This window comes from Musca domestica, unplaced genomic scaffold (assembly GCF_030504385.1).
Source record: "Musca domestica strain aabys unplaced genomic scaffold, Musca_domestica.polishedcontigs.V.1.1 16, whole genome shotgun sequence".
Lineage (NCBI taxonomy): Eukaryota > Metazoa > Arthropoda > Insecta > Diptera > Muscidae > Musca > Musca domestica.
In genome coordinates this window covers 1358435-1371035 of record NW_026712219.1, presented here as the reverse complement: position 1 = coordinate 1371035, position 12601 = coordinate 1358435, and the positions used below count along the sequence as shown (strand labels likewise).

At 35.3% G+C, this 12601-nt stretch overlaps 2 protein-coding genes across 2 annotated transcripts; one reads left to right on the top strand and one right to left on the bottom strand.

Annotated features, from left to right (window-relative positions):
* Positions 1-211: 211 nt before the first annotated feature.
* LOC101899606 (succinate dehydrogenase [ubiquinone] iron-sulfur subunit, mitochondrial) lies at positions 212-3348 on the bottom strand. The gene is made up of 4 exons (XM_005190424.4): positions 3099-3348; positions 2439-2740; positions 987-1121; positions 212-915 (listed from the first exon to the last, which is right to left on the bottom strand). Exons 1-4 carry the CDS (start codon positions 3159-3161, stop codon positions 522-524), a joined length of 894 nt encoding a protein of 297 aa, XP_005190481.2. The 5' UTR covers positions 3162-3348; the 3' UTR covers positions 212-521.
* A 1441-nt stretch (positions 3349-4789) lies between these two features.
* Positions 4790-12601, top strand: LOC131801360 (sterol O-acyltransferase 1-like). The gene is made up of 4 exons (XM_059119933.1): positions 4790-5123; positions 6764-7238; positions 11199-11347; positions 11411-12601. Exons 1-4 carry the CDS (start codon positions 5069-5071, stop codon positions 12430-12432), a joined length of 1701 nt encoding a protein of 566 aa, XP_058975916.1. The 5' UTR covers positions 4790-5068; the 3' UTR covers positions 12433-12601.

Genomic DNA, 12601 nt, shown 5'->3' with positions numbered 1-12601 from the left:
TGCATTTATTTCATTATATACTGAAGTATGTTGTTTAATATATATACGATAGTTCACTACATGTTTATTACAAACTTTTGCACCAAAAACTCTATGCTTCTTAAATATGTATTAGAATACATACTTTTCAATTTGTAGTATTCTTATCTGGTCAAAATTGTAAAATATTTCAATTCAATAACAAAAATAAATAAAACAAACACAAGATAACTTGAGAAATAGATTCAAAACTTTATAATTCTTAAAAAAGAGAAAAGGTGGTGGTGGTGACAGTTGGAGCAACACAGCAACCTCTTCAGATTTTAGTTAAGGACAAAAATATGACAATAGGAGCACAGCATTGAAATCAAGAATAGCGATAAGCTATTTCAATACAAGTTTGGTGTTTTGCAATAAATTATAGTTTGGAAAGAAATATCAGATCGACTTTATAAGTACAAAGAGAATATCAGGAAACTTGGATTTATAAAGCGATAATTAATCACTACAATAATAGTTGTTGTTCGTTCTTCTCAAATCGTTTACTTGTGCAAAGCAGCAGTATCCAATTTGGGTTCTGGTTTCTTGGCCATTCCGGACAAGAGTTTCTTGATTTCGGCAATAGCACGACCTGGATTCAAACCCTTGGGACAGGTGCGTGTGCAGTTCATGATGGTGTGGCAACGGTACACACTGAAGGGATCCTTAAGCTTGTCCAAACGTTCGTGGGTGCTTTCATCACGAGAATCAATGATCCAACGGTAGGCCTGCATGAGGACAGCTGGGCCCAAGTATTTCTCGGCATTCCACCAGTATGATGGGCATGAAGTCGAGCAACAGGCACACAAAATACATTCATACAAACCGTCCAATTTGGAACGATCTTCAACGGATTGCAAATATTGGGCCTTGCCCTTCTTCTCGCTGGCTTCGTTTCTAAAAAAAGAAAGGAAGATTTTTATTGTTTAGTTGTGGAATTGAAATAGATTTTGTTATGAGTAACTTACTTGCGTTGCAACCAGGGTTGAATGGATCTGTACTGTTCATAGAAATGATTCATGTCGGGTACCAAATCACGTACAACATACATGTGAGGCAAAGGATAAACCTTCAAAGGCTTTGATGTATTGGTATCGATTTTGCTGAAAAAAGAAAGAAAAAACGTGGAAGAAATTATATGAAATATAAGAGAAATAAGAATCAGTCCGTTAAGTCAAAAGGTTAATATTCTCAGTCCTGGGCCTTCTAAATCATTTGCAAAATGAGGCTATTTTTAAAAATCGTTCCTCCTTTCTGAGTAGCCACTAAATGAGCAGAAAAGTTGGGTTTTCTTCTGCTGAGGACTTTTGGAGGCGCCTTAATAAAGGTTCGCTATTTTCAGTCATTGAACTAGGCATGGGTTTAATAAAATGAACATCTTTGTAACTGGAAGAACCTCTTTGGGGAAGATCATATGTTTACGATTTATGTGTTTATTTCTCTTTCGAGATGAGCTTAATGATGTGAAAATGTGAAAAACTTGTGGTCGAATAATGTAGTCCAAAATTAATATCCTTCACACGATACGAAGTTGACATTTCTCTTAAATTGTTGGACGAAACCGATATTTTTAAAATTTGTCGTTTGTGTGGGATTTCCAGCCAAAATTCTGACTTGACCTAAATAACGCAAATATAATGATGTGCTTGATATAAATATTGACAATTTATCACACATTTGACCCCTAAAAGAACTTGTTCGAAGTCCGCAAACTTTTAAACGATGTGCCAAATTCGGAACGAAAATTTCCCTTGTTGATTTTTATTAATAATTTCTTTGCTTGATTTTCAGGAAATTTCTTTGTCCATTTTCACATTTCCCAGAAGGGAATGCCTTAGATTTACAGATGCTGTTTAAAACCTGCCTGATAATAAACAAAACTATAAATAAGAAATTATTTAATATTTTTATTTACTTTCTAATCACCTGATAATCATCATCGCTACTTGCCGAACTTGACTTTCCTATGCTCCAAAAAGTTGCCTTAAATAACAACAATAATGAGCCATACTGTTGCTTTTATCTATGTTCTTAATCTATATTTTTATAATGCTTTGCCCTTTCATGGTCCTCTTGTGTGTATGTAGACAGCGATATGTCTGCTCAATATCACAATAAAATGCATAGGTGTAACAACAACAACTTCATAAAATATTAGATCTCTCAAATGTAGCTAAAAAGTTTAAATTGAAAAAACCATAACCAATCGAATGCATTTCTACCTGTTTCTACAAGACAACACTTATCCAAACTAGTTCTAAAAGATCGATCCCTTCTTTACATATCCATAAATTAGTGCCCTCACAGCATGGGATCGTTCTGAAAACCAAACTTTAATAATTAGCAACATTTGTTTAATGCCATGATGTAGGAAAAGAAACCATTTTCATTTCTTATAATGTCACCACCACACTTCTTACCTGATGCAAGCCAATGTATTGGTGCCAGCAATGTTCATGGCACATGAACCACAAATACCCTCACGACATGAGCGACGGAAAGTCAAAGTGGGATCCATTTCATTTTTGATTTTGATCAAGGCGTCCAAGACCATGGGACCGCATTCACGCAAATTAACCTGATATGTTTGCATGTAGGGCTTCTCGCCAGCATTATCGGGATTCCAGCGATAGATTTGGAAAGTTTTGATTTGGGGTTCAGGTGCCGATTTAGCTTCAGCCTGCTGGTTATTTTGTTGGGTGCCCGAGGTGAGGGAACGCAACTGCAAAAAATACGTGAAAAAACACACATTAGCATTTACACTGCATAAACAAAACTATGACACTCAATAATATATGCAATGGAAAATTTTGCCTCGTGAGGCACGCGAATTTTCAAAAAATTTGCTGCGCTTATGGTTTACATAACACATTTATTAGCCAATATCTTGCCGTAGAAATTTACTTTTTACGACCAGCTTCATTATTTTTCTTCTATTGACAAAGAAAATTATGAAACTCTTTTTCACAACTTTATCATTTTCCCACTTATGTAAGACACATTGTTCTATGGCTGGGTGGGCAATCATAGTACCCCCACCGCCACAAATCATTTGGAAATTAGCCGTGTTTCTGCCATACCTGCTGACGTGCGGCCACAGCACCAGTACGGCTCAACATTAAACGGGCTTCGTTCACCAACATCTTGTGTCAATAATGATGGGGCACCTGTATCACTTGATTTTTGTAATCAATACAAAAAAAATTGAAACGTCACTGCGTTTGCAATTTGAAATCGGCTAAAATAAAAGAATTTCTTTTATCTGAAATGTTCCCTCTCGGAACTTTTTTGACTTGTTTATTGGGAAACTCTCGCAGCAGACTGAAAAAAGAAACATGCGCTCTCAATGCTTTCCAGCTGATGGCTGTCAATATACAGTAAGGGCATTGCCAGATGCAAAAATTAGAGCGACCTAATTGAAATGCGTCACTTGGTATCTGTTAATTGAAGCCGATTTTCAATGGACAATTTGTTTTTTAATATTTTAATAGAAATTGAAAGGGCTCATGGTTTCGAAAAATACAATTCGCGTTTGGAGTAGAACAAAATTTGTGTATTGGAGAAGATGGTTCAATCACTGGGTGGTTAAAATATCGATTAATGTTCTTTATACTTGATCTACACTGTCAATACATGGAGACTTTAAATTTGAGCCTATTTTGTTGGAAATAGTGACATAAAGCTTCGGAATACCTAAAATTAGGGGATACTGTTGTATGGGGTTTAAATAAAAAAGTGGAACCTATATTGAATATTTTTTGCGAGGAGAAAAACTGCCTACTGAGTCGCCTAAATGCCACATTATAGTTGATTCGGTTGAAAATCAGCCTAAAAACTTAAAAATACGAAAAGTCTGTAGGTACCATCATACATCTAAATATGGATATACACTGAATGTTTTATTACAGAAATAAAACTACTCACTGAGAAACCGAAACGCTATCCTAAATAGCTTCAGCTCGATTGAAATTTGGAAAGAGGGACACGGCTACAACGTGGGGTTATTCGACTATTATTCCGAGGTTTGCCAAATGGAATTATACATTTAAGATAAGCCCCATTTTATTTTGGAGGCTATACAGATGGAACCTCAATTACCAAATCATAGCTAGTTCCGTTTAAAGATGGTCTATAACTTCAAAAGACCTAAAAACTACATAAACTGTTTGGAGAACCAATTTCGATCTCCTTGCTGTCTTACAAAATTTGAATCCCAAATACAAAAATATAGTTGATTTCTTTGCAAAATATAGTCAAACCCCTAAAAGCGGTACCCTAAAATTGGAGGTAGTAACCAAACGTGGACTGTAAAGTGTTGGAGAACTTAATGAACACCCCAAATTAAACACCATTACGGAGACATGGTCTGTTCCAGAACTGCGGGAATTCAAACATTTTTAATACGATAACCGATTTTTCCTTCATGACATCGAAAAATATCGCAAAACTTATAGATTTTTGAGGGTTCTGAAATAAAACCAATGACTCCATTCCTCTTCAATGGGTTTGATTCCTGATACACAAATAAATTTCAATCTATGTGTGGAGTAACACGACCGCTAGAAATGGAACAGTCTACATTTTGTGAAAGTTCAATTTGTTCCATATATAACATTGTATATAGGTTTGTATTCATGGATTTATATTAAATTAAACATTTTATTTGTTAATTATTTTATTATTAACTTTTCCTTTTTTTAAATTCCGATTTTAGGTCAACGTTCTTTATGTTTTTGTTTGACTTATACTATATGTTTTTTGTTTATTAAATTGCTAATAAGTTTATTTGCACTTTATTACAAAATATCGCTTGATTGGTTTTCGATCACAACTGGATAGACATGATTCGTATTATATGGGGCATTGGGTCAATGCCAGTTTAAAACAAAACATTAAGAACATCCCAAACAATCGACCAGTCTCAAATTGAGTTTGAAAGTGGAAGTACAAAGCAATTAGAAGAAACACAACACACTTTATATTGTTCCATTTGCTGTTCAAATGAAATAAATTCGAAAATACAACAAAAAAAAAAAAAAAGATTAAAACCATGGTGGCAAATTCTGAACGAAATGGTATTCCCTCAGATCAATGTATACAAAACGGTAAGAACGAGTTCAATGGAATAATAAGAAATGTTTTGACAGCTACAAAGTTTGAAAAATTTCAATTTCTTTTTATACCTTTCACCTTGAAAAGGTATCATTCCGTTTGTAACATCCCCAAAAATTCGTCGTATTCATATATATTTATAATCAAAAATTCTAAGCCGATTTTACGATGTCCGTCTGTCTGTTGAAGTCACGATACCGTTACATTATTTAACGTAGGGCTTCAAAATTCGGCAGAACAATTTTTATTATACATTCCACCATAGTATGGAGGGTATATTAAGTTTGTCATTCCGTTTGTAACACCTCGAAATATACATTTATGCATTTTATATTCTTGATTAGCATAAAATTCTATGTCGTTATAGCGATGTCCGTCTGTCCGTGTGTGGAAATCACTCTAGCTTCCGAACGAATTGAAGTAGATTGATAAAATTTTACTCAAATGTATATTATGTCTGCAGGACTTTTGGTATTGAAAATGGGCCATGTAGGTCCACGTTTTGGTGTAGCCCCCACATAAAGGCACCTCCCGATATTCGGTATTTTGATGATTTTTGCGCCAATATTCATCGGAATTGTTTTAAATTTCGTATTTGAAGTTTGAAATGAATACTACAGCCTATGATAGAAAATTGTCTGTGCAGGTTCTCGTCTTCGTATAGCCCCCATATAACTGTACCTCCCGATATTCGGTACTTTGTTGATTTTAGCTACATTATTCATCGGTATTTGATGTTCGCAGTGGATACTACAACCTATGATAGAAAATTGTCTGTGCAGGTTCTCGTCTTCGTATAGCCCCCATATAACTGTACCTCCCGATATTCGGTACTTTGTTGATTTTAGCTACATTATTCGCCGATTTTTTTTGTTAAGTTTCGCATTTGAATATTGTAATGGCTTATGACAAAAGTTCCCTATCGTCGTCGTATAGACCCTAATGTAACAGCTTCATTCGGTATTTTTAAGATTTTAGGAGAATTTTTAACGGATATTTTTGTTTTTGAGAATTGCCAAATTCGTTCCAAATGGTCAAGGGTATTCAAAGTTCGGCCCGTCCGAACTTACAGCTTTTTTACTTGTTGTGTCTGGGATGGTTGGTATTAAAGATGAGATATAGAGTACAAGTACAAAATTGCCTTAATAGGTGCTTGTTTTGGTATGGCCTCCATATAACGGACACACCCAATTTATGGTTTTTTGAAAAAAGTTTAATAGCATTATCCAAATGGTCTTAGTGGTATTTGTAGTTTAAAGCGCAACACGTTTGAATTCAGATACATTCATATCAAAATTTTTTCTTTGCCCAATGGCAGAGGGTATTGGAATTTCGGTCCGGCCGAACTTAACGTTTTTTTTACTTGTTTAACCTTATTTCAAATCAATTTTTTCTAATGGCTGGTAGAGATTTATTGACATTCATGAGATCATTACAACTTTCACTTTTTATGTGACATTCGAGTGTATTAATTAGCTTTTTAATGTTTATTTATTCATTTATTATTGAGTATCTGTGCAAATAACTCAAAATCATGTGGTTGGGTGCAGATTTATGTGATTTGCAATTATCCAGCCACAAATAATAATGGTCCATTCATAATTTCTAACATTTATATTTACCCTTTTTTTAGGTACTGTTCCGCCAAGAAATTATGACGCAGAACTGCATTTGGTACGCCACAAATTGGAGGCTTTCCATTCGAATCTATTGGATGAGGTTCAGCAACGTATGTCTGATATTGTGAATGATTTGGAGAAGGACCTGCGGCAGCATGAATTACAAATTCGTGAATTTCAAAATCCTATTACAACTGTAACTGGTACCAATCCCATTTTGGAATTTCATGAAAATAACAAAGATTCCTATGAAGAGCGCTACAGCGATAGAAGGCGAAAAGACGCTAATCGGATGAGTGGTAAATCGAGAGAGGAGCAAAACAAACAATTTCTAAAGAAATTTCCGGAAAAAGTTTTCCAAAGTCGCGAATCGTATTTGACAACCCTAATGCAAGTTGGGCATATCCGAACAATTTATAACATTTTCATAGTAGGCTTTGTTTTCTATCTGATACAAAATGTACTTTTGGAATATTTGGCTAATGGCAGGTGAGTAATGAGATGATAACTTATTAAATTTGGAAGATCTGGGTTAAGAAGAACGTCAAATTAAAAAAAAAAAAAACACAAGAAGAGTTGGATAATTATTTTAGGGGATTTTATCTGTTATGAATAATCGCTCGTTTTTTTAGGTAAAAGGAAAAAGTTGTCTGTTTCAAATGAAAAGCCATAACTTTAAGCTGCAGCACGTAGAAAGATCATGGAGGTTGCCTACTCTGGATTATATTGTTGAAGATATAGAAAGATCATGGAGGTTGCCTACTCTGGATTATATTGTTGAAGTATGATGAATTTTTCTTTTGTTGGCAAAGTTATTGTGGATATTGAGAATGCTGCTGAAAGCGTTTAATGATTGTCCGGTGACTGTGGTGTGTGATTAAAGACAGGCCAGAACGGTAAATCTAGTCCCCATGTTCTCCTAACAATTACACGAATGCAGCAAAAAACAATGTTTTGTTCCCTCCTCCATATGAAAATTTTATTCATGTCCGAATCGACCACTTTTAAAATCCCTTAAATGTAAAACTATAGTTTCAGTGAAATGTTAAACTTTCCGCTGAGACACCTGAACCTTAATTTAAATTTAATTTACAATCTGCTCGATCGTCGTGACCATTTCTTGGCAGACTTTGTCCTGCCTTTCTGTATTTTCACCCTGCGCTAGATGGAGATGCCGTAGTCGCATTTGGACTCGGCAAAGACAGTTTGGAGCATTTTGAGGCAGACGTCTACTTGGTTTGCCTCCTACAGACTATTTCAGGATCTGCGGTTCTCCAAACATCGTCGAAGCCTTGCCTTACTTCGAATTCGGATGGTTGTTTTCCTGCTGCTCTGTAAATGGGGATCCTGCTGTAGTCGGAATAGTTCCTTTTGAACTACGTAACAAACTTCAGGTTTGTTGTGATACGTTGCAACGGCTCATCAATGAGTTTGTCCGGATCTCCATCAACATAACGACTGCAGTAATTAACTGCTCTTCGATATGCCATTTTGTCTCTTGTCTTTTTGGTCGGGCTCTTTCAAGCTTTCACTTTCGAAACCGTTGTAGTAGGTGGAGTTGCCGACTTGGTCTTCCTCCTAGAGACTTTTTCAGGATCTCCGGTTCGACAGACTTCATCGTAGCCCTGCCTTCCTCCGAATTGAAGGGTGATATCCTGATCTGAAGACATAGCAGCCTCCTGAACAGACTGCTAAGGTTCTGTCTCCTTCGAAACCACCGTTTCAGGCAAATACGAGCATTCCAAAGTCGTCGTCGTCTTTTTGGGAACCCCGATGGGTTTCACTGCTGTTCTGTACGTTGAAATCCTACTTATCAGAAGTTCCCTTAAAGCTGCGTCGGAATAGTTTCTCTTGAATTTTGTAACAAACTTCAGGTTCGTTCTGGTAAGATGCAACCCCCTATCAGTAATTTTGACCGGATATCCATCAACATAACGATTGCAATAATTAACTTAATTTAATAATTAACTTAATTAGCGGTATGTTCTTTTCGTCTATTGCCTCTTTGGATTTGGTATATTTGATGAAGGGAGAATTCAGCGACACTGCAATTTTTATACCCCCCACCTTGAAAAGGAGGGTGTATTAATATTGTCATTTCGTTTGTTACATCCATAAATATGTATCGTAGAACCCATTAAGTATAAAATATTCATCGTAGAACCCATAAAGAATAAAATTCTAAGCCGATTTAATGATGTCTGTCTGTCTGTTGAAATCACGATACAGCCCACATTATTTGACGTAGAGCTTATTTTGGCAAATTTGGCACTGCAATTTGTATTGTACCTAGGATGGTTGGTATTGAAAATGAGATACATCAGTCTACGTTTTCGTATAGCCCCCAATATAACGTTCCCACCGATATTTTTATGATTTTTGCCACATTTTTTACGGATTTTTTCTAAAAATTGGTATTTGTAGTTCTTTAAGGGTTCTAGCTCCTGTGGCGAAACATTGTATGTGTAGGTTCACGTGTTTGTGTATAGCCCCCCATATAACGGTACCTCCCGATATTCGGTGTTTTGATAATATTTGGCACATTTTCCACGTTTTTTTTCAAATTTGGCATTTAAGACTTGCAATAGATAACAATCGTTATAATATAAAGTTGTCTATGTAGACTTGACTTGCAATAGATAACAATCTTAGAAACAAAGATCCCAAATAAGGGCCAAAAAATGAAAAAAGTGGCCAAGACCGCAAAAATAGCTTAAATCATACGATGGTTATATAAATATTAAATCGGGTTGTACCCTTATTCGCGAGTTATGATCGATATCATGACCTGCAAAAGCGATTTAAGGTATCTTGAATGTTTGAGAAGAATTTCTGGACCCTTTATATTTTACTGATTGTACTCCCAAAGAATTTTGCATTTTGAGCTCTCATTGGACGGATTATTGTCACATGAAAGAAGTAGGTCCACGCTTTGAAATGAGCCCCATTAGGCTTTTCCGGTCATTTTTGTTTGTTTAAATGTGTTTGCATATCCCACCGGAACCACGATGTAGGCCCTGGAATTGAAAGGTAGATGTCAGTTAACATCGTATTTCGCACTTATATAATTTTTTTGGTGAAAAATTGTATATAGTGAAAAATTATTCTTTATTTTGTTCACAAAAAAAAATCCACTGAATTCAATATGATAATACAAATTGAAAAAAAAATTGACAAAAGAAGAATAACAAATTGAAAAAAATCTTCAACTTGTTCGCTGAGTTTTTACAGTAAATGTTTGAAACTCCTTACAAAGTTTGTCAATAGAATGTACTATAATTTTAAAATTCGATTCCATTAATTTTTGTTGGTTTTTCCCGAATTGAGAATTTTTGCAATGAGATCTCTTTTTCGTGATTTTTTAGCGATTTTGAAAAAGTAATTATCTTTTAACTTTGGTGTGACCGCGTTAAATTATTTCGATATCATCTATTCCGTTTTGCTACCACATAATTCGATACTACACTTTCATGTAACCCGCCATCAATTTCAGTTCTCAAGAAATTAAGTCAATTAAATAAATTGGTATTAATATTCGAATTCAAAAATAAAATTTAAGAAACACTACAAATGTACATTAGAAAAAATTAAGTCAAAATGGAAAAAAAAATCATGGAAAATAAAACATTACTATTGTACATTTCAACAGTCATAATGAAAATGTTAATATATCACATTTTTACGCGATTTTTTTGGATATTATTATTTTCGGACAGGAGACAATTCCGAATTTGTATGAATCGTTTAAATCAGTCCAGCGGTTTTTAAGTTATAAGCGTAGTAACTAACACAACTTTCTTTTTTATATATATAAGATGTTTTCTTTTTGGAGGGTTTTAAAAGTTCAGCCCGGTCTAACCTAATGTTTTTTAGTGGCAATGCCGCTTTCCTCTTCTTCTGCCACAAGCGAACATGGTAACCAAACCTAATATTGGTTGATATGTCCAGGTATCAACGACCCCCACACACGATATTATGGAGAAAATAAAGAAGAACTATAATTTTTTTTGTTCAGCCATACCATCAACACCCGGTTATTTGTCTGAAAATCCCAGATTTTTGATCGCGGAAAATACAATCCGAAATGAAGGCCCACGGTCAAACACCATTTGAGCTTACTTGGATCTCATTGGGTCTAGTTCACGTTTGGATTTGTCCAACCTATGAGACTTTCTCTTCTTAATGTTCGCCGCTGAGGTGTGATGGCAATTTCAAGAGAAAAACTTGTCTGAAGTCTGAAAGCGCATTTAAGTTATACAGATCCAAGGGCTGATTCTCTATGCATCATTATAAAAAAGGTTGTGCTTCAGCCTGTTTAATTGGGGATACTCCTGGTTTGGATCTTTTTTATTGGTTTCATTTTATTTTTTCCAAAATCACAAGATTCCAAGTGGGATTTCGTTTTACTTCGTTGAAAAATTGTTAAAAAAATTTTCATTTTGCTTCAAGGATGACCCTGGGCGCTGGTATATTTCAAACTGGATTTACAAATCTACATTATGCATTTGGCGTGTGGCTGGTTTTGAATGCCTACACTTGCAGCGTATATTATGCTTTGAAAATCTGGTCCAACGTGCGGTCAAAACTTCATCAACATGGTAAGTTTCGAAAACTATATAAATTTTTTACCATAATTTAAGTTTCTTCCATTTTGATTTTAGAAACATTACAAAGCCTATGGTCTTCATTGTGTCTTATGGGATATATCCTTGGCGTTTTCATGTGTTTATATCTTCCAGCAAAATATTGCTTTAAATTAGACATTAAATATGCTTCTGCAACAGCACTCCTAATGGAAACCCTTCGACTGGTAATGAAACAACATGCCTTTGTGCGAACAATTTGCGGCCGTGTTATGCGGGGAAAATTGAAGAGCGGTGATACCTCAGACAGCCCTACGACAATTCCACCGTTTAGTAGATATTTCTATTATCTGTTTGCACCAACTTTCCTGTATCGAGATAGTTATCCCCGAACCTCCTGCATTCGTTGGCGTTTTGTGGCTGCCCGTTTTGTGGAATGTGTGGCCTATGTGTTTTTGTTTGCCTTTCTTATGGAAAATCATCTGAAGCCAGGTTTGGGAAATTTCGGCAAAATGGAACTGAATGCAGCGTTATTAGTTCGCACCCTTTTCCAACTGCAAATGACCTCTATGATAATGTTGTTGAGTGGTTTTTATTTTCTGCTGCATTCCTGGTCAAATCTTACAGCTGAATTGTTACGTTTCGGCGATCGTATGTTCTACAGGGACTGGTGGACATCGGGCGATATATTTGAATATTTTCGCAAATGGAATATTTTGGTTGGCGATTGGCTGTATGAGTATATATTTAAGGATTTCTATTTGTATGTTTTTAAGGGTTCCACAGCGGCCTGTGGCATGGCGGTGTTTGTAATATCCGCCATAGCTCATGAGTATTTTATTGACATTTCGCTGAGATTATTTTTTCCATTATTGGCAATTCAATTTATAGCCTCGGCTTTCAGTTTGAGTCATATTACGAAAAGGATGTCAAAAAATATGGGAAATCTAATATTTTGGTTTTTTCTTTTTCTAGGCAATGCATTTGATTTTCTTTTTTATGTGGCTGAGTTTTATACAAAAGAGAATTGTCCGAAGGCATCTTATGAGAGCTGGTCGGACCTTTTGCTGCCACATTTGTTAAGTTGTAAGGTTAAGTGATAAATGTAAATATTTATTATTATTTTTTTTTAATAATGCGTCAATGTCCAATACATGTCTGTAACCATTGTAAATGAATTTTGTATACCCTCCACCATAAATAATATGGAGGTTATATTAAGTTCGTCATTCTGTTTGTAACTAATTGAAATATAAATTTTAGACCCCA